This window comes from Penicillium samsonianum, assembly GCF_028829775.1.
Source record: "Penicillium samsonianum strain IBT 33392 chromosome Unknown utg000006l_segment0_segment0, whole genome shotgun sequence".
Taxonomy (NCBI): domain Eukaryota; kingdom Fungi; phylum Ascomycota; class Eurotiomycetes; order Eurotiales; family Aspergillaceae; genus Penicillium; species Penicillium samsonianum.
The window spans coordinates 800,547-821,578 of NW_026643264.1; the positions used below are offsets into that span (position 1 = coordinate 800,547).

Consider the following 21,032-nt stretch of genomic DNA (forward strand, 5'->3'; position numbering starts at 1 on the left):
GTCAGCACCGGAAGCCGACTGACAAGATTCATTATGGACTCATTGCCTCTGGAGATCAAGTCATAAGGAGCGCGTCAAATGCAGCAAAAGTAGATGGGAGGGTGGTTGGCGATACTTTGTGTTTCGAGATGGAAGCGGCGGGCATCGCGACGGGGCACTCGTACATCGCCATCCGGGGCATACTATGCAGACTCTCACAAGAACGACATATGGCAGCATCATGCTGTGGCTGCGGCTACAGGGTGAGCCAAGGAGCTCCTTTCATACGTGAGCCTACCGCAGCCTTTTACCACGACTGAAGTCCACGGTCGGCATAGGCCTAAGAGGTCAACCGGCAGCTCTCTAGCTACGCAGTCCATATTTTGCGGTCAAGGAATTCAAAACTCGGGGTCTGGCAAAGTCTCTGTCGGTAAGGATTTGAACATCGGCAAAAATTAACCCGTAGCGAAGGAATTCGGGAGTTAATGACTCAATAGAAGTTATGCAGCTGAAAGTCATAGTCATTAGGGAATTTAGTTCAAGCAGTCATTGTCGTCGTTTTATGGCTTTAACGTATCCAACATCAGCATAATCGCGCTCAGTTAGTTCAGTAGATGCTAGTCCTCTATCAGCAGGCCAAGCCTATTACAGGAAACAACTCTCACTAGTACTGTCTCTATACTAGGGCCGTTGAAGATATTGCCGATATACCGATATTGACGATACGATATCGGCTGCTTTTGAATTTGTCGATGCTGATTGCCGGTACAATATCGGCGGGCTTCAAATTTGACGACATCACCACTCACGATATCGTCATATCGTATCGGCATCGGCACATTTTTCCTTTAGAATCATCTAGAGAGCGAACGGGCTTTGGTCCAACAGCAGTTTTATTTGACACTTTATGAATGCAGAACCGGAATATCGCGATGGCATAATTTACCCAAATCCCTTGACCGCTACCACTTATACCCATCGCGAATCAATATCAGCATTCTTAAGGTATCCTCTTTTAAAGAATATCTCCGGATGCCTAGCACATCCCTAGCTGTACTAAGGCCTCTCTCAATAGAAACTTCAGAAGCAGGAATCGCTGGATAGTCCCTGGCTGCTGCTGCCATCCGCGGATATTCGCCCTTATGCATCTTCCACCAATTATAGAGCCACTTCTAGCCGGTGGTATCTGCGATGCTGATCGGAGGGGTGTAGAAGTACTTATCAATATCTGAGAGCGGTGGATCTCGCGCCTGCAACCTCTTCAGTATCCTAGACTCCATATCACTATGCTACAGGAAAGACGATTTTGATACAGCGGCATCATGCTCCGGGATACTAGCCGCGTATACCTGATATAGATTGGTGCGGATCGTTTCTAGAATAATTGTCCCTGCATTACCATCTTGGATTCCCGCAAGACCATTTCACTTTTGACTCGGGGACCTGAGACGAGGGCAGTGTAGTAGGTATCGCAGTCATCTAGAATAGAATTGTACTTTCGTATTTCTTCATCCCTTCTTTTACTGCAGCTATGATATCTCGATCCAGTTTTGCGAAGTCACTATTACCCTCCGTCACGTCATCAAGTAATTCGTGTAGCTTATAGTAAATCGGGACTACGAGGCTGATTTGTGAATTACGTTTCGAAATAAACGAAGTAAGCTCATTGAACTTGTAGAGTACTATATGAATCTGTTCCAGTCGGGACTAATCTTGGAGAGTGAAGGGCGGGAGTTCCTCCTAAAGGTTTAGGAACTTGTTAACTTGTTGCCTTGACTTCAAGCCATCATCGACCATGCGAAATGTCGAGTTCCATCGTGTCGTAACATCGTACGCAACGAATTTGTCTAGAAGATTGTTAAGTCTGCAACTCACACCTCTTCTCGGCTATGTTCAAATTTGTAAATTAACATATCCAAATATAGATGATGGCAAATGCTCAAAAGAAGAGACGTGGGAAACAGGATATAGGATAGTTAACTTTTGAGCCCTAACTTTACTTGCAACGCATCTATGCTCCCAGTACTAAAGACAAATTACGACTAACATCAATGATCTATCTCCTGATATATAACCTAAATCACTGGTATCATTATCGCCAAAGAGCCTGCGTGAAGTTTGGCTTTCCCATGAGCCTATTTCCATTGTTCTAATCGTCTATTATGCCCAAGTAAAGACAGTTAATGAACGCGAAGACCGGACCGGGATACCATGATTTTTTCTCTTCGATACAGAAAAATGTGCTATGAAAGCTTGTTCAAATAAAATGCACCAAACTTATAACTGTATGATTATACTTTTGATCATACTTTTTAGTGTACCCGTGGCCCATGGCAATGGGTATAGGTTTTTATTTATTCTTTACATGCTGTATTATAAAAACCACGATATATTGTATGTCTTGTTCTCAAAGCATCAAGGGCCACAGATTTGTCCGTATTTAGGTCCAGCTGCCGCGATAACTCCACCTTCTCTCATCAAACATATATTCAAGAGACGTTGTCTTCGATTGCGCTTTGCTCTTTTTATTTATATTTATTTTTATTCTTGGCTTCGATGTGAAGGACAGACTTGAGTGAACCCGGTCTGTAAAACGTGGGCACTGCCTTCATGTCGGATAAGCCTCAACTTCCATATCATTAGACTATGATTGAAGGTTAATTTGCACTTAACCTAGGGCGGTCAAGTTGATTGACTGCAAATCCCATTGCGAAGGCCGTTAGAACCGGTTTTCTAACTTATCCATTCTAATGGCTTTTTGCCACAGCTCTATATTGTGAAATATGTCATCAAATGCCTTGCTGTTTGGGAAAGCATATAGGGTAAGGCGGCGAAAAATACTCCGTGGTGATACTTCTAAGTCTATATCCTCTCAGTTTCCGCAGTTAAAGCCGTTAGGGCCAAATATATATCATATCGGAAAATCTATACTACATTAAAGTATATGTAAGCCTATTCGGAACAAACCAGAAACTAGATGCCAGAGGTAGCGTGACAATTTCCCATTTCTATACATCTCCCCAGCAGCGGCCACGTTGGCCACGCGATGGTTCTATAACAAAGATCAGAACAAATAGAATTCTATTTAGCCACTTTTCAAGCCTACGGAGGCATCGCAACCTTAACGGAAGGTACATAGCACAAAGCTCAAGCAGAACGCGACACGTGCGCGCACCAACCTGTGAATTTACGAGCAGATTTACGGATGTCAAATAATTGCGGTGAAACCCTTAGATGAGCTTATTAACAGGGAAATCTTGCCAGAGTTGCCACTGCCTATCAGCACAGACCTTTATAAGAATGAGAATTGTTGCGTGGACTTAGGGGGCTCAGCGTCGTCATCAGGATGGGCTGCATGAGCCCTTCCAGCATGCGCAAATCCTTGGTTAAATTAAAGCAAACGTCTATGGTAACGCCGTAACGGCGTACAACGGGAGTTGGACAAGCACCATAATTCAGTTTAGTTTATTAAGATACTTAGTTGGGCTGTAATGTAAGAGTATGCCTAACTTAGTGGAATTGAATCCGCACAGGAGGATTATTGCAGCTGGCTTTCCATACTTTTTTTTGGATATGTGGCTACTGTCTCGTTGAACTTTTTCCATATTCCGAATTGAGTTCAGTTACTACGTTAGCTTTTACTGCTCAGGTACGGAAATCCTCCTAGGGAAAAATTCCGAGTATTTAGATGGACCTCCGAACTATCTCGCTTAAACAACTAAGCATCTAACAAGACAGCCCTTGGCCCCATAGTCCACAATCCTTTACTTTTGCTGAGCCTTCCGTTTATGCCCAGGGTCTAAAGATATAAGGTACCATAGTTCAAACCCATTTGAACCCCAGAATTTCCCCCTCCAAATCTTGTGATGATGCTCGCTCCCGTTGGCGGATTCTGCTCATGACGAGCTGTTGATGAATTTTCAATCTTCTGGCAATGAAAATCGACTCTCGCCTGGCTCTCATGATATACTCCGGAAACCGCTGTGAGCTTTTCTTGCGGTTTGCAGTCTCGAACACTAAATATCCAATTAGTTAGTTTCTGCATCGGAACCTGACAAAAGCTCTATTACATACCTCTCTAATGCCTTATGTGCAAAATCGAGGCCTAGAAGGCAGGTCACAAGCTCATGAAGAGGCGTAACATGCTCTTGCTCTTGCGTTATGAAGTGTTCCACTCTGTCACATGTCCACATGAAGAGGTAAAGGAGCGCTAGATAATCACTCTCGATATCCTTGCCAATCAAGCTTTTCCAGTCTTGGATTTCTTTTATATGAGAAGAAAGTCGATTGAGGCGTGTTGTTAGATCAAGATGCGCTGGGTTTTGGCCGACAATAGCTTGCAACTCAGAAATTTTGCGCTGAGTATCTTCCAGACAAGAACTCAGAATATTATTGTCCGTAGGTCCAGAATTAATGCCATCCCCTTCATCTGATAAGGAGCTCCTAGGGGTGGAAGATTGAAGGGTAGGGGAATCAGGGGGCTCGCGCTGCCCACTTGGGATCCCATTCATGCGGAATCTGCTCGTTGAAGCATTATATCCTACCTGAAAGCCAGGAATATTGATGCTGTAATTTGGCATCGTCAACGTGAGAAAAGCAGATCAGTTGATAGGCTCAGGACTGCAAATTCCAATTGAAGAGAAAACGGAAGAGAAGAACGGAAGGCGCTCATCTCGTATTTATCTACATTCGTGAGTTACCTAATCAGGTACCGGATCTCCCGTAATATGTCATGATAATCAGCTGCCTTCTGATTCTATGTTTGATTTAAAACAAAAGCTTTTATTTATAGCCTAATAAAAGCATAGTGGGCTGACGATAGTGAACCAATCGGGGGCTCCGTTTGAACGAGGAGGCTCATTCCCACAGAGACGGCCCTAGTCACTCGAGTAGGATCAACTCGTTGCCCTCCCCCCCCATCTACGCAGGGGTATAGCAGCCTAGGGTCAAATGGGCTTTTTTAATTTGGTATAGGCTTAATTGGGACTAGCTATAATGGCAGAGAATTTAAATACCTATATTACTATGACAGATCCCTTATAAAGCGAAGTTCTTCTATTCCATTAAGGCAAAATAATTGAAGCTATCCCCCTCTGTGCAAATTGAAAGGGATCTTTCGGTCGGCGGTCTTGGGGGCGTTGAAATCTGGGCGGTTAGGTGGAACTTTGGAAGACAAACCAAAATATAGCATTGTATGATGTCGGAAATATTGCAACCAACTTACAATAATATTGGCATTATCTTCTTTATATGCGTCGTCGGGTTTGATCGAAAATTATATTCGGTTTTGTGTTTATTTCACCGTAGAAAACTTGACCGTCCCACGCAAGAGCTTTCGGTGGCAAATCCTGTTATCCAACCGTATTTCATAGCCAACCAGCAGCCAGACAGGAAGCTTAATACACTTATTATATACACGTGTCTAAATACAACTCAACTCAGAGGATATTCTCTCCTCACGTTGAGCAAGGTAAAATGCTTGTTGATTGCTTCCTCGAAAATCCTTGGGGTACTTTGATTGCTAAATAATGGTAGTCCGTGACGACGCCTTACAAAGATTGACACAAATGACCTAACTTTCTTCGGGGGAATAATGATTTCGTCAACTTCACAACTAAGCGGTCGTTCCTTTTGATATCTTCGCATCCGAATCCAATTTTCTGATTTCACTTTCAATAACAGCCAGAAACTCTTGCTTCTGACCAAGAGGAACCTGAGGAATATGATCGTAAACCGGATAACGAGACTAAATGGTTATGTGATCAGCTAAAATGTCTGCCTTGCAAAGTCCCATTTTGGAGTCCAGCTTACCCCGCTCGAGACGAATATCACGCAGACAGCCACCCAACCGTCCTTTGCTGGGGGAGCAGGATCGGTCAAAGATCGCCACCCACTCCATAATCGACTAAAAGCGTTGGCTTTGGCGAAGAATATCTCAAACTCAGCGAAAGTATTGGTACTCAGTCGAATTCTGTTCAGCAAAGAAGCAGTTATTTCTGCGATCGAATCGTCAGAGAGTGACATAACGCAAACAGAGTGCGAAAAGGAGTTGTGTCACGGAAAAGCCAAGTTCTCCCAAAAGGTGGGCGACGGCTCTATCCCTGTCAGGCACATAACTCGTGACTCTAAGATTAGACGTGTTTGATAAGGTACGGCGCTGTTACATTTTATTTATAACGCAATGTGACAGATCACCATTAGTAAGCAAGCAAAAGTACCCCTGGGAAATATGAGGGAGTAGACAGGAATACGTGCACCCAGTAGAGAGCGAGGAGAGTAAGAATTTCGATTTGGAATGTATTTAGATGCATATATTTTCCAAGATTATTACGTCTGTTCCTCAGAATAAATGGTTGGTCGTGGACCATGGCCGGATAACTGAATTGCCACGGAAACCCAAGTGCGCAGGGGAAGAGTTTCCACGGTGAAAAATGCCCAGAGCTGACGGTAATTTTCAATGATACTAGAAGAGATGTATAACCAGATATCGATAATATTTATCGCGATTTTTTTCACCATCATTGACGCCATCAGTTTAAACTTTTTTGGCGCGTCTTCCAAAGTATCTTCACTACGAGCGGCGAGTGCGGGAAGCGGTTACGGAGGGATGCACGTTACTGACCGGTTGCCTCTACCAAATCACACTCGATCGGACTCGTCACGCTGCCTGGTGTACGGAGTACTGTGCTCCAGAAAGCGTGCACGCCAGCGTTCGTCGCGTTTATCGATACAGTATTGCCTAAGTTAGCTAGAGTAGCGACTAGCTGGTTTGGGAGTTTGAAACCTCGCGGTCCTCTCAGTATATGAGTCAAATAAAATCCTACGAAGACTCATTAGTCTTGAGCCAGAAAGGGGTGTCGTCCCAGCCTGGGTCGGAAATGGGTGTGGTCATGGACCCAGTAATCCTACCCCATCAAAACATCTCCGATTTTTGATCGCCATTTTCTCGACAACTAGACGAATATACATATTACTACAGGAATTTTCAAACCAATGATATCACTGAAAACAACCTCTCCCGTGTGCATAATGAGCTTTTTAAGCATTTAGAGAAATCAATCTCCCGGCTTAACTTTAACTAAAAATATAACATCGGTCGCTAGCAACAAACTCCTCACTATCTTTGTCGGTTGTAAAGCAACAGGGCATTTATCTACCATATCATAGGGCATGGCTTGAAGGTTGCTGCCGTACATCTAATCTAGTGAACGCAAAGCCTTGTTCAATCAATAGAAGCTTTGCTGCTTTACAATCGACAAAGCCAGTGACGATATTATACCCTATGGTCACACTTGTGTATTGAGGCACCGCTACGCTTATCGGGGCTACCTTCACGTTCGTTGTGCCTCTGGTACACCGGTTGTAACGTAGGCCTGTTTTTATCACCAGCGTATCTCCTAATATGGGGCCGTTGATGTGAGTGACTATTTCTATCGATTTTCTATTTTTGGCTAGTCAGGTTTTGTGTGTTGTATTCATTTCATTCATTTTCTATAGCTTGACGGGGAGAAGTACCCGTTTAACGGGCCAATCACATAGCAGGCACGATATTCCCCACTATCCAGATTTAATTCTCTTTTTTCTTTTTCTTTTATTTGTTTTTCGCTTTTTTACTTCCTTCCTTCTTCCCTCAAAACAACCATCACCAGCCTGCCGCATTTCACCCGGCCACTACCCTCTATTCTCTAACAATCTAGCAGGCCAAGAGGGTAGGATACCAGGTACAGAGCTAACCCTGATGTATGTGTGATGTGTTTCAGGAAGACATAAAATTACCGTCAAAACAAGAACTTTAACAGTTACACAGACGCTGGCGTGTTTGTTGTCGATGCGGCCCAAGGCTTTTTAATTTGTCAGCTTGGAGGCAGTGGTATATGGTCAATGCTAGGTTGAAGCATCGAGCCAGGCCGTAACCCTCGTGGCATAGACAAAAATCTCCAAAGCTTCCGTCCAGTGCAAGTGCTCTTCGTTCTTGCTTCTGGATATTTACTAAACTTTCAATTAAACCACGGCAAAGTCTCCGCATTTAGACTGTGCCGATGGCAACTCATCGCGACATTTTCCTCGAACCCTGGTCAAAATATTTATTTCAGTAATACTAAAACCGGGGTAAGGGAAGAACTATCAATGCGGGTGAATAAAGCATTTATTCGCGGGAAGTAAATATTTCAGTATTATTCGGGGAATCTCAATCGCACTGGGCAAGCGATGCTCGCAAGCCTCTTTTGCTGTCCACAGAAGACCACAGAAGAATCAGTGGTTGGTGTATCTTCGGTGGTTCTAGTGCGCTCGGGGTATAGTTTCTATCCCGAGTCTGGCCCGAAGCTCCAGTCGGCTGGGAGCAGGCGTACCTCCTGTGCTAAGAACTATAGAACTATATTCATCCTATACACAGCTGCTTCTTCAGTACCAGTTTTTTAATCTGGAGCCGTACAGAACCATGGTGGTCTGGGAAGCTGTGCCTGCCTAGTCCAAAGGAAGCAATTCCGTAGCTTTGTCAAGGTCATAAGAGGTAATGCATGTACCTCTATCATGTCTAACGCTTCGTTGTATAGGCAATATGATACTCTCCCCGACTAGTATATTATGAAGACATAGGTCAATATTATCCTAGGAATATAGATATCTGTTCTGGAGCCTTCTCTTTCTTACATGCTCACTCTAGGGAGCTTGATATTTGAATAGATAGTGGCTCGTGTATCACAAAATAGCGGTATTATCCTCACCTCGGCCAGATTTCTATATCTCCCTAATGATGTTCCTGATTACATACGCCATCTTCGAAGTTCCGTCAAAATGTCTCCTCGAAAATCTCATGCCACGTTTTCCTCTTTCTTACCGGCTACAAAAATGCAAAGAGATTCCTATGGTTGCTATGGGTTAAAATTAGGAATGGGCGGATTTTCATAACTTGCAGTCGGCTTTGCTTTTTAATCTCCAAATATTGAATCGTTCTCTAAGGAACAATGGAACAAGCTCAGGTATCGTTTCTGACTTACGAAGAGAACAGTGAGAGAAAAGGGATTAGTCCCTAGGGTCTAAGAATGACTTCGACTCTGGTCAATCTAAGAATAGCATGGGAACGAATCTGTTTAATAGTGTACAACGGTCTGGCTGCATCCTATTTAAGCCGTCTCTTTTCCATTTGTTAGATGTCTGTTCTACCTATATTGTCAAATTATAACCATGAGCCTACAAGCAGATACGAGTATGCCAGTTCTACAACTAGACCCTATATATACAGACCCTCTAGTGAATAATTTCCTCAAAGCTTTACATGACGAAAATCATTCAATAGCTCGCAACATTCTTGATTCTTCTGCAAAAAAAGGGGACAATACTTTGACATCTATACTAACAGACAGCACGTTTCAAGGACTCCCATTTGTACATTTCGTCGTATCAAAGGGATATATCCTTCTGCTTGAATGGTATCTGCCCCACGTATCTAACAAGGAGTTCACGGTCGGAGTCCACGGTCGAGACTGCTTTGGTAATACACCTTTAATGTTTGCGGTCATTTCTGGCCAAGAAGAGATAGCAAAGCTCTTAATCCAATATGGGGCTGATATTCATGCACCGCATAACCAGGGTGAGACACCTTTCTTGAAGGCTATAAAGCAGCAGCATTGCAACATGGTTAGGATTATGGAAGTGGTGGATATTGTGAACAAGAATACCAATGAGGAACGTGAGAACACTTCTTGCAGACAAGAATGGGCTCGACTTCAGTTGATGACACCAGATGAAACCGGTCGAACAGCTCTTCTCTGGGCTACTGAGGCCCTGTGTGAGAGTCCAAACAGTTATGTTCGTGAGGAATATACAGCGCACTACAACACCGCTTCTCATAAAGGGTGCCAACCAATCGAAATAATGCGAGAAAATCTATTTTCAATGATAGAAAACAGAGATAAAATGGTATCTGACGCCTATGAAATCTTACGCCTAGTCCTAGGACATTACTCGGCACTCAATAACGACGACTTCCTGGCACATATTGCGCCATGTATTGGGTTGGCTTGGAGGAATCAAGATTTAAACACACTCGAAATGCTGCTCCAAAGCACGTACCAAAAAGGGGCTTATCATGTTCTGCCCCGGCAAGTTTACCTAGGATCCTGCTAGCTGAATAGTGCTATTCTTAGTTCTGGTTTGTTTAATGTGACAAGTAGAAGACTTTATTCAGAAATAGATCTAGTGTCCGTGATTAGAAAATTGATTTGCTTACAAGTTGAATGTCTCGCACGATTTCTTCTAAATGAAGACTTGATAGGCTGCGCTAAGGTCCTCGACTATATGCAAGACACTAGAGTCAAATCCTTTTGTGATTTATTTCCCGGCCACTTCGTGAAGCCACGTAAAACCATGGCCTATCCTATCCTTATTGGGCGCTGACCTCGGTATGTAAGAGCTGCGTCGATCAAGCATGATATGAAGTAAGACTGGACACCCAAGTTATAGAGGGTTTCGGAATCAAATATACCTCTATACACTCACTTTTACGAGTACATTTCGGCGTGGTTGCCTAAGGTGCTCTGATAGTGAAATACGGTTATTGCACCTTGCCGGAACAAGAAAGGCACGAGTAAGGTCAGGGTGTCTTCGAACGCGCTTGGAACTGTTGCCTAGTTATGAGCGTCCTATTGCAATGTCTGTAGACCTTGGTCTCTTTGGCTCAATTCAGGCTTATCTAAAGCTCACTGCGAAGTGCATCTCCAGATCCAACCTCTCGTAAGTCGACTCATGAATACGCTAATAAAGTGGAGATTCGTTGCTTTAGGCCGGAATTTCTTTAAACTGATCTAATGATGCATCTATTAGAAGCTCTTGAGCGGTACCTAATGAGTAATATTACTTCAAAAATGTCTGTATTATCCTATAAAGCTGATATCGAAATATTGACAATTTTACGGATTAACGAAGCGGATGGTAGCGATGCCGATTGTTTGGGCATATTCGCTTTCATCTTGCGAGCCCAAGAATGCTTTAGTTGGCTGCTTCTTTTGCCTTGCAGTATGCTTCGACGATCGTTTGCCTCTGGGGTATGATCGACATAAACAACACGCACAAAGAGTCGACCCCAGTATTGTAGGACCGGCGATATGGGAATAGAAAGTCTTCCATTTTCGTGCCCCTTTCTTACCCCTGCGTCGAGCCAGATTATAGGTGCTGTCTACCGGCCTGTGTTGTAGGGGAAAGTTTTTCCCCTTAATGTGCACATCAGCACCATTTTGCAGCAAAAGCTCTAGCACCTTCAGCTTTCCATATTTGGATGCTTGGTAAATTGGTGTTCTATATCCATATCCTTTTGTTGTTAACACTCATACCCTGTCTAAGAAGACTTTGAGTTTCATCATACTGGAAGTACTCTGCCGCTCCTCGCCAGCAATCCGAATAGGTAGTACGGTCCAATCGCGCCCTTCCTCCACAGAGATTCTGTGTAGGATTACCGCGTTTAACAGAAGCCTATCCAAATACTCATACTCTTCACCTAACCATGCAGCTACAATGATTGCTTCATACGACTCGCTCCAGTCAATGTCACGCTCGATCACCCGTTCAAAGCATGCGGACCAGATAGCACTGTTACGCATGGGCTCATCATCTACACAGCCGATTGCATTATTCTTTAATAGCAATTTGACCACTTCCAAGTTCCCTCTCTCTGCACCGGCGGCCGGCGCGCTCCGGAAGTACATTTACATCATCAACCTCGATCATGAAGTCCTCACCATGAACCACAGCATACACTGGAAGCTGGGGAATATCCCACGCCAGGATGAACAATGGCTTCGTGCCATTGCAGACAGTATCTATCTGAACAAGCTCACCATCTCACTCGACGTTTGCCCGGAAGAGTATATAGCCTCGCCGGCTTTGGAGTTTCCCGAGCGAAATTGGGAGCTCGAATATGACTTCCGCCTCGTTGCCCCGAGGACAGACATCGCGGAGGCGCCGAAGGCGTTTCTCACACACGTTCTAGCCGGTACTCTTATTCAATACAAGGAAGAGATCATTAGGTTTGGGATGGAGTGGAGCCCGGACTCCTTTCCCTTTCGCGAGTTGACTTTTGCTCTCGTCTCAATTGCGTCCGGCCAGGCCAAATTCCATTCTTTCCCCGCTCAGCCGTGTAACCCTCGAACTTGCCAATCATGGGACTGCAAGTCGAACCACTTACCTAGATCACCTGGATGGCTTGACGAAGTGTGGGCTGGCGATAGTACTTCGTTACTGGAGTTCAGCTCTTCAGCTCCCTGTCCAATCGACCGGGCGAGCCTCCAGTGGCGTCGCCCATGGAGACGATATACTGGCTCGAGGACGTGCTTATCAGTCTTGCACTGGTGATTGACGGTGAGTCCATCACGAAGGCCGTTACCTGGGGTGTCGAGCAGGGACGCACCAAATTTCAGATCGTCATCTTATCCCACTTTGAAGTCGCCTTTGCAGAAGTCTCATTTGATGCTGAGGTGGGTCAATCCATTACAGTCAGTGGTGCTCTCGATCTCTCGCCTCTGCGAGCAGATTAATGTGTGAGCACACATCCGCGCCAACGACCAGAGCTGAAGCCTGGTATGAAGGTTCAGCATCGGCGAGGTGAACTCATCATGAACTCGAACTGCACGGGGACAATCCGAAGACTACGAGGCTAGTTCCCCGGGCTCGCGGCGCTTGTCAACTTCTTCGAAGTCGCCGCGAGCCGCCGCGCAGCATCAAAATCGAAAGGAATTCTCCCGCCGGTGGTGTACGACAGGATTTTGGACTTTGCCGATTATGATACGTGGAAGTCCTGCTTGCGGGTGTCGACTGTGGTTCGTTCCCGCTGCCTCCGCAGGTACAGGCTTGATGATCGGGTGAGAATTGTGGCAGGCCCTTTCGTGAGGCTGCAAAAGTATCACAAAGAGCGTCTGATGTCCTTCGACTTTGAAAACATGCAAACAGGCAAGATCCTTCCGATGATGCACGTTCCGCATTGTATTTGGACAGAAGAGTGTAACTGGATGCCGGTCATCGGCAGCGACCGGAAAGCGCTCATGTTGGACATGGCCATCCAGTTTGAGCCGGCGGGGGCTGTGCCTGCGGAAGTTGACAGCGATGATGAATGTGCATGAAGTCTCCTGGCACAAGAAGTTGCCATAGGCTGGAAGAAGATCATTTGACCACATAAACGCATTGATGTTAACTAGGTGGTGAGCGGAGGCCAAGGGTGAAAAGAGGCATGACTGATCCAGATTGGATACATGCGTGGCTACCCAATCTGCACTGATAAGAAAATTTAACTACAACGAGGTTTTCACCGTCATCTTATCTTTCTATTGCCTGGAGATTGTCTCTGGGCCCGCAAGGGGATGACTCAAGAGTCGGTCTCTCGGCTGGCATGGGCTATTTATACCTGGCTTCGGCTCACCATGTTGCACTTTTCACCTCCCATTTGGCCACCATCTGACAAAACCGACCATGGAGCCTTGGTCACGGGGTAGTGATGACACAGGGGCCTATATGGCTCATTTTCAGAGTTCATTCGTCGTCGACCTACCAACCGGGGTGGGAGGTGCGTCTGCAAGATGTCCTCCGACCGATGCAATTTCTACGATGTCCAACTCAAATATCACCGGTGAAGATCAAAATCCTGAAAGTTTCACCGCAGGGCCTGCCTCTCTATATACAACCGGAATATCGTCTCCTGCTCTACAGGAAATCGTCGATGCAAATGAGTCTCTGTAGAGTACTGTATGCGACGAGTTCCTGATCAATGAAGGCGGCATGTCTGGTAGTTCTTCTTTTAAGAATTTGACTGGCCCAATGACCAATACCAACTATGATGAGTCCGTGATTCATGACGCGGTGGCAATGTGCGGCTGGAAATCTGAAGAAGCTGAGATGCCTTCAGATGAAGTGGTCGCTCCTTCGCCACGTGATGAAATGTACTTCTATCGGTATGAGGGATGTCAAAGGCTAGAAGGTTATGCTCTTGAAATGTCAGTTGAAGTATGTTTCACATCTGATTTTACCTTCGCCCATCTTCTAATGAATCTTAGGAAACGTGTTCGGGTACACACTGTGCTTTTCAATTGTGCCGAGTGCTCATACATAGCAGCTGCAAAAAAGGACGTTGCTCGGCACGTCAGAGTTAGTCACAGGGAACTTGCTGAAAGAATTTGGGGGCCCAAGGAGCTGTTTGTCTGCGCCGTATGTCAGAAGAAATTCACACGGAAAGACAACGCTCAAAAGCACTACAAAGCACAACACCTTCCGTAGATGCACCATCCAAATGGCCATGGTAGAGGATCCAGAATACTATACTCATTGTTTGTCGCTTCATTCTTTATTCTCGTTGGTGGCTTGCATTATTTGGAGTTCTAGTACAGTGTAAGTCGCAAACAGATTCCCTTTCGGAGAAACAAATATTCTCTCCAGACCCTCATTGAAACGGGTTTAACTTTGGGAAGCCTAGCTATATCTATCTACTTGATAATTGGTGTTGATCTTACAGGTCATCTCATTCTAGATTCGTCAGGTTCCGGATACTGGCCGGGAAACAACGCGTGATTGTCCCGAGGTGAACCTGTTTTCAAAGTCTGTCACTCTCCAAGTCTGATTACTGAATTCCTAAGTCTTCACAGCCTGGCTATAATAATGTCTTGGTTCAGTGAGAATTTCTAGATTTCCATGACAGGGAGTGGATTTTCCAAGTCTGTGTACAAGGATGACAAATTTTCTCAACAAAAAAAACAATCCCAGCTAAATTCGATTAATATTTTGGTCTACAGTTTTTCATTGATTTGATGAATCGACATGTCTTTCTTGAAACATTTTTTCTGCAATGAAAATACGTAATAGAATAAAAGTCGCGATATATCTTATCTCGAGCCCGAGGGGTGGGCGATCCGGTATGGAGAAAACTAGATCGTACTACTTGACATTTCCTCTTTTGGGACTGTGTTTGCCGCTCTTTTTGACATTTGACCTATAAGTGATAAGATCTGTTCATGGAGTGAGTGCAACAGACTGCAGAGTGAAGGTGGAACTTCAAACGTTTCCCGGTTTCTCTCTAGCATGCTTGATCAAGGGAAAGTTGCAGATCCGAAACGCACAAATAGGCCCAAAGAGAGATACATACTGCATCTTTGAATCCCTGGCATGAACTGTGTATATACACTTAGGCTGAGGATAAGAGACGCATAACATGTATGAAAACGGTTGCTGCTAGAACTGCAAGTATGTGATTCGTGATACGTTTAAAAATAAAGGCACGCACCGCTCTCTGACCTTCTCTTCCCTCTGTCAAGACGAAATTAGAAGACCTGAGCAAACATCTGTGTGCTGAATACAACAGAATTAGGTTGATATACCGAACCAGGCTCCTGGTAGCTTTTAACCAAGAAACAAGCTCGCTATCACGGTCAAGTGGGGGGGGAGTCCCACCATGCAGGAGGGTAACGATGTATCATACTCGCTTGGGACATGGCGATTGAGCAGTGTCCAAGTTCGCGTAATAGATGGGGCGCGGAAGCCATCATTGGTAGATTGTCACTACCATTGGAAGGATCATCAGTTTTCGACATCTGCACTATCGGCATCACTATCCTACGCATTGTTCATTATAATGTTCATTATAATAGAGAATCCATGGGTTATTGGGAAGTTCTCTGGAGATACCTGACTTTCACACACTTCAAAGAAATTCCATTGGGCCGATCAAGTCTGTATGAGTCGGATGATGCCTTCGTGCAAAATATGAGAGACAATTTTGGCCCTCAGTTTTTTAGACTAGCGGAACCTATCTGGAAAATCCAGGCCGAAGCGCTTCGCAATGCCCCTTTCATGCTACATGCCTAACGTTTCAACTTGACATAACTGTTGAAACACAAACGTGTCATGCGCTTCGAGTCTGCTCAAGTTTATGTGCAATTGATATGTATATCATTCATTATATAGACGTTATTTCTCGCAAGACCGACGAGCGGGCGAAAGCCAAAGAGTACTTTGCAAATCAACATTGGACATCAGCTATAGAATCTAAGCATTTAAATTACCTTCCCATGAGAGTTGTACACAGAGTACGTCTGACACTTCAACCTTTCATGTCTTCGCTCGTGGACCGCAATCTCGCCTCGAGGACCACTGTTTGCCACGTAGACTCCATGCATGATATAGATTCTTTGTTTCCTTAGAATATAGATGCATCAGAAGACAATTCATACAGTAGCGATGAGAGGCAATGAGTAGGGCACCTCTACAAACCGACAAAAAATGTCTCCCCGGCTTCGCTGGCTGGTCCTGGGAAATATAGCCGCCACTCGACTGACTTTATGAAACCTGTAAATGAATATATGGTATAGATTCAATTCATTCATGCTATTAAATTGCTTCTCGTTGATTTAAATACGTGTTCTCGAGATGTATAGAATAAGGTTCAGCACGTATTTGAGCTCCTTCAAGTGCTGTCAAAAAGAGGGACTCTCCCATTTTCCGAGCCAGAATCTTCATCAAATCCCGTTTCTGCATCTAAATTATCCGAACGGTCTGTGTCGGGCGGACTGTTGGACCTGCTTTGATGAATTCGTGAATACGTACTTGGGGGAGTCTCGGGACTTTCTGCACCGGATGCCTCGAGCGAGTCAGAGCTGATGCCAAATTGCCGGATATCCGTGATGTTTGTGATTGAATCTGGATGCCAACGGTTTGGTGGTAAGCGTTGCAAAACATGGGTAATCACTTGCTCGCGAAGGTCTTGCGTCATCTTAATCAAGATATCCTTTTGTTGCCAGGCGGCAGGGTTTTCGTTGTCAAATTGTTGCACATGTGGGGGATTCCACTTCGTCCAAATTTTGCGGTGAGAAGAAGACACCATCACACGGGCTGGATGATATTTCAAGTACATTTCACAGCAGAGGCAGGCTGGCTTACTACAAGCGATGAAACGATCGTCACCCGCGAATGACTTTTGCATCTTGTAGAAGTACTCCAACACTTGGACCTCTGCATGGACATCGAGCAAGGAGCCATTATATGGACGCAGAAAATCTTTAAAGATCCCGACCACCTTGTCCAAGTGGAGAAGACCACCCTCGAGCATTTTTCTTTCACTATCATTGTCCTTGAACATTCGGTTCAGAATTCCCCGAAGGTTGGTATGCGAGTCGCGAATGGGTGGAGGTACGGCGGATGGTGCATAAATCTTACAGACAGCGTAGTTATCAAGGAGGTGACTCAGGTCCTGGGTATCCCGAAGCAGCTCTTTAATAGCCCGTATATGGTGTGCAAGCCGGCCGATGTAATGTCGTACGAGGATAAAAGATGAGCGCCTGCTGGTAGGGCCTGACCGTCTCTCATCTTCCAAACCCCTGCTCAAAATCTCATTCATATGATCGAAATGGCGGTCGTCGTGCGCGAATTTGCAAAGTCCGTAATGATCATCGAAGCCAATAGCTGTTTGCAGCCATTTAATCAACCGCGAACCTTTGAATCGATTAACAAATTACAAGAGGATCTATATTGATAGGTGATGATCATGGGGGCCCATCAGACGAGCGACGTCGTCATCTGAAGAAGTCATTCGGCTTCGAATGTGATTGCAGCATCTGCTCCAGGCAACCTGATGAACTACAACAGAGTGACGAGCGACGCCGCCAAATTCAACGCCTCGACGCTGCGATCGGTAATGGGCTCCGGGTCATGCATAGCCCCAAAGACTGCCTCAAAGACTGCCGAGTACTTCTCCAAGTTCTTGAGGATGAGTATGAAGGTAGTCCAGGCGCCCATCTTGCTAGACTTTACTATGATGCTTTCCAGATCAGCATCGTGCACGGCGATCAGGCGCGGGCTAGTGCTTTTGCGGAGCGGTCATATAGAGCAAGAGTGGCGTCTGAGGGAGAGAACAACCCGGAAACAAAAAGGATCCACAAGCTGATGGACGATCCAACAAGACATGCAAATTTTGGATTGTCAATGAAATGGAAGTGTTTGAAGGACCAGGTGCCTCGGGGGTTAGGTTCGGATGAGTTTGAGAAGTGGCTATGGAGACAGGGCAAATAGATGTGTACATCTCCCAAGTCACATTGGTCTATATGCCGAAGTGAGGAAGTTGTTGTTGGGTAGCTACAAGTGAAGAGGACTTCGGGAATACGTGAATACGAGATTGGAATCGGCCCGTTCGTTGCGCAGAAGAAGAGTTTAGTCGATTAGTACCGGGGTGTTACATATCAATAGTTAAGCTCAACTATGTTTACCCAAAACCGTTAGCAGGTCGACGATTCCGTTATGCCAAACTTCCGCAGCTTGTCTCCATCCCTATTCCTAGCCATGGGCGCTAGTTGAAGGTGGTGGGAAGGCTATCGCAGGACTGAGTAGAGTAGTGGAATAATGCCCTGAAACGAAGGAACGAAGTGCAACGGGTTACTGTTGTGATATGAGGCTGTTGCAGATCAAGAAGCTTCCAGTTCTTTCTGCGTGGAAGAAATACATGATGCAAGTAGATGGCTTCACTGTGTATATATATATAGCCTCGTGTCTCCCTCCGAGAAAACAATCAATAATTCCTCTGAACTACAACAGGTTATGAGCCCGGGAGCAACCTCTCGGGTGCCGTTTCTACTCATCCGAGAATCATCTTGACCATCTTGATTATATATCTACCCCGCTTTCACTATCCTCACTATGTCTGCTCTGGTCCATGACTTGCCCGACCGAGCGGTCACGTCCATCGAGGCTCTGACAGGAAGTGACAAATTCGCGACCTGGAAACGTCTCATGACCTCCTATCTCAAAGCAAGGCAGGTCTGGGATGTAGTGTCGGGCGACCTTCAGCGTCCCGACTGTCTATTCAAGTACGCCAAACCCATTACGGCAGATATCCACCCCTTGGTGGAGCCCCACCTTAACGGGGCGGTGAGACAGCGAGCCACTGAAGCGCGCCTCGAAGTGGAGGTCCAGGCGTTCGAGCGCCACCGTGAATGGTCGCGCCGCGAAGCCGAGGCCTACCACACTATCTTCCGGTACCTGTCCCCCCACATCAGCATTCATGTCGCGGGACTGGAGACGTCTCGCGACCTCTGGAATGAACTTGAAGAACGGTACCGACGAATGGAACTCGCCACTTTCTGCGAACTGTTTGCCCAACTTCGCGAGACAACCGGCGAACGATGTGCCAGTGCGCGGGATTTTGTTGATCGCGTACGGCTGCTTGTACATCGATTGAATGCCATTGCTCCAGGATCAATCGGTGACAAGACACATATTGCGATTCTGCTCACGCAGATCGGACCGGAATACATCCTGGTTGTGGATGCGATCCAGAATGACAAGGATCCGGTCAACCCGACCACGATCGGAAATCGGCGGTCCAACGCCGAGCAGACGGTCCGGAGGAAGGAGTCTCCCGCGCCCCCGCCGGCAGTCCCAGGACCATCAATCAATGCAGTGCAGAGAAATCCCAAGAAATGTACCTACTGCAGGAAGCGCGGCCATGTGGTCGCGGAGTGCTGGAAGAAACAGCGCGAAGTACACCCGCCTAGGGACCATCCCCTGAAGGCTGAACGGAGTGCTTCCGGCTCACCAAGAAACAACTTGAGGACCCTATCCCATGGGGAGGGTGAACTGGGCCCCCAGTTGCATTAGGGTTTTGTCTTTTTGTATGGGAAAAGAAAAGTGGGTCCGGGCCCAGTTCAGTTAATTTTCACACCCCCAGTTCATTTAGCAGTTGGCGTCGGATCATACTCAGATTTTCAGAAGTTGTATTCCCAGATGTAGATTTTATGTAGTTTCAATTTGAAGAGTGAATTCGAGCAGTGTTAGTGGAGGAAATTTAGTTTGAAATTGGGAGATTTTTTGATGAGAGCTTGGAAGAAGAGCTGCGACCGCAGTCAACCACCCACAATATCACCATTTGGGGTTAACAAATTGATCAGTCCAAAGTTCAATTAGATGAATACGGGGTTAAGGAGAAATTCAGGGGTATTTAGAAGTCCCAGCTTTCATCCAGTTCAATTTTGGAAAAACTTGACCACTTCATCCACCCCAGTTTGTTGTATAATTTGAATATTTATTGTATACATTCACATATATATAACGCCACGTCAATATGGAGAACCAACTTTTCACCAAACCCGCAGAATACCCCATTATTATTTGCAAACAGTGCCAGATTGGAGTCAGACCCAGTGAGATCAGTAGTCACATTCAGGGAGCGCAACACAGACTAGGTTCGCCCACTGGAAGGGAGTTACAGCACGCCATTGCCCAGTGGGATAGAGCGCAGGAGTGCGAGGGTTGGACCGTTCCCAGCACCGTCCACGAACCCATTCCCGAATTGCGCGTCCATAGTGATGGTTTATTATGCACCCGCACACCCGAATGTGGGTATGTGGTCCGAAATATCGCCGTTATGAAGCGCCATTGGCGTGAGAAACACAGCTGGAAACCCAGTAGCCGCAAAGGTCGACCCCGTACCGCAGCTCGAGATACAGCCCAGCAGCAGGTACAGCAGTTCAGCCGCACGGTCCCGTTCCAGCAGGCGTTCACCCAAGGTATAGGCAATCATTACATCCATATGAGCGAACCAGCCGGCCAGCCCGTTCAGGCGGAGCAGCCCGTCCAGCAGGCGTCCCAGATCCACGCAGAGCTAGACCGGATGGAAGAGCTGTACCAGCAGCATATCAACCAGCCCATCCAGATCGAAGCCGGCCAGCGAGATGAAGCGAACCCGTGGTTACGCCGCACGCAGTGGGCCGTGTATTTAGCCGGTTTAAACCCCGATGATTTGGTCCAGTGCGTCCAACAACCGGAACCCGAGGACCGCAGCGAGGCAGCATTAACCGCGGCCGCGATTTGGGATTCCATGGCCGCCGTGGCCCGTATAAGCCAAAATGTCAGCGCGCGCATGGGCCACACCATCCAGATCGAAGCCGTGCGGGTCGAGCGCGATAAGACCCCCACCAAGCCGCTACAGGCGTATATGGTGGAAGAGGCCATCGTCAAACACAGCATGCCGTGGCAGCAGGTGTTGATGTTTTTCGCGCGCACGCAGGTTCCGCACGAGTGGAGCAGTCCGA

At 46.1% G+C, this 21,032-nt stretch overlaps 6 protein-coding genes across 6 annotated transcripts; 4 read left to right on the forward strand and 2 right to left on the reverse strand.

Moving 5' to 3' along the window:
- Positions 1-3,778: 3,778 nt before the first annotated feature.
- Positions 3,779-4,559, reverse strand: N7471_010459 (uncharacterized protein; the record flags this gene model as incomplete). Its single annotated transcript, XM_057283178.1, has 2 exons — positions 3,779-3,995; positions 4,054-4,559. 2 exons carry the CDS (start codon positions 4,557-4,559, stop codon positions 3,779-3,781), a joined length of 723 nt encoding a protein of 240 aa, XP_057132157.1.
- A 4,606-nt stretch (positions 4,560-9,165) lies between these two features.
- On the forward strand, positions 9,166-9,856 carry N7471_010460 (ankyrin repeat domain-containing protein; the record flags this gene model as incomplete). The annotated part of the gene is given in 3 exon segments (XM_057283179.1): positions 9,166-9,187; positions 9,341-9,789; positions 9,809-9,856. 3 exon segments carry the CDS (start codon positions 9,166-9,168, stop codon positions 9,854-9,856), a joined length of 519 nt encoding a protein of 172 aa, XP_057132158.1.
- Positions 9,857-11,490: 1,634 nt separating this feature from the next.
- N7471_010461 (uncharacterized protein) lies at positions 11,491-13,091 on the forward strand (the record flags this gene model as incomplete). Its single annotated transcript, XM_057283180.1, has 3 exons — positions 11,491-12,186; positions 12,225-12,449; positions 12,633-13,091. 3 exons carry the CDS (start codon positions 11,491-11,493, stop codon positions 13,089-13,091), a joined length of 1,380 nt encoding a protein of 459 aa, XP_057132159.1.
- A 346-nt stretch (positions 13,092-13,437) lies between these two features.
- On the forward strand, positions 13,438-13,704 carry N7471_010462 (uncharacterized protein; the record flags this gene model as incomplete). Its single annotated transcript, XM_057283181.1, has 1 exon — positions 13,438-13,704. One exon carries the CDS (start codon positions 13,438-13,440, stop codon positions 13,702-13,704), a length of 267 nt encoding a protein of 88 aa, XP_057132160.1.
- Positions 13,705-16,417: 2,713 nt separating this feature from the next.
- N7471_010463 (nucleic acid/nucleotide deaminase domain-containing protein) lies at positions 16,418-17,347 on the reverse strand (the record flags this gene model as incomplete). Its single annotated transcript, XM_057283182.1, has 1 exon — positions 16,418-17,347. One exon carries the CDS (start codon positions 17,345-17,347, stop codon positions 16,418-16,420), a length of 930 nt encoding a protein of 309 aa, XP_057132161.1.
- A 9-nt stretch (positions 17,348-17,356) lies between these two features.
- Positions 17,357-18,018, forward strand: N7471_010464 (uncharacterized protein; the record flags this gene model as incomplete). The annotated part of the gene is made up of 2 exons (XM_057283183.1): positions 17,357-17,414; positions 17,486-18,018. 2 exons carry the CDS (start codon positions 17,357-17,359, stop codon positions 18,016-18,018), a joined length of 591 nt encoding a protein of 196 aa, XP_057132162.1.
- Positions 18,019-21,032: the final 3,014 nt, after the last annotated feature.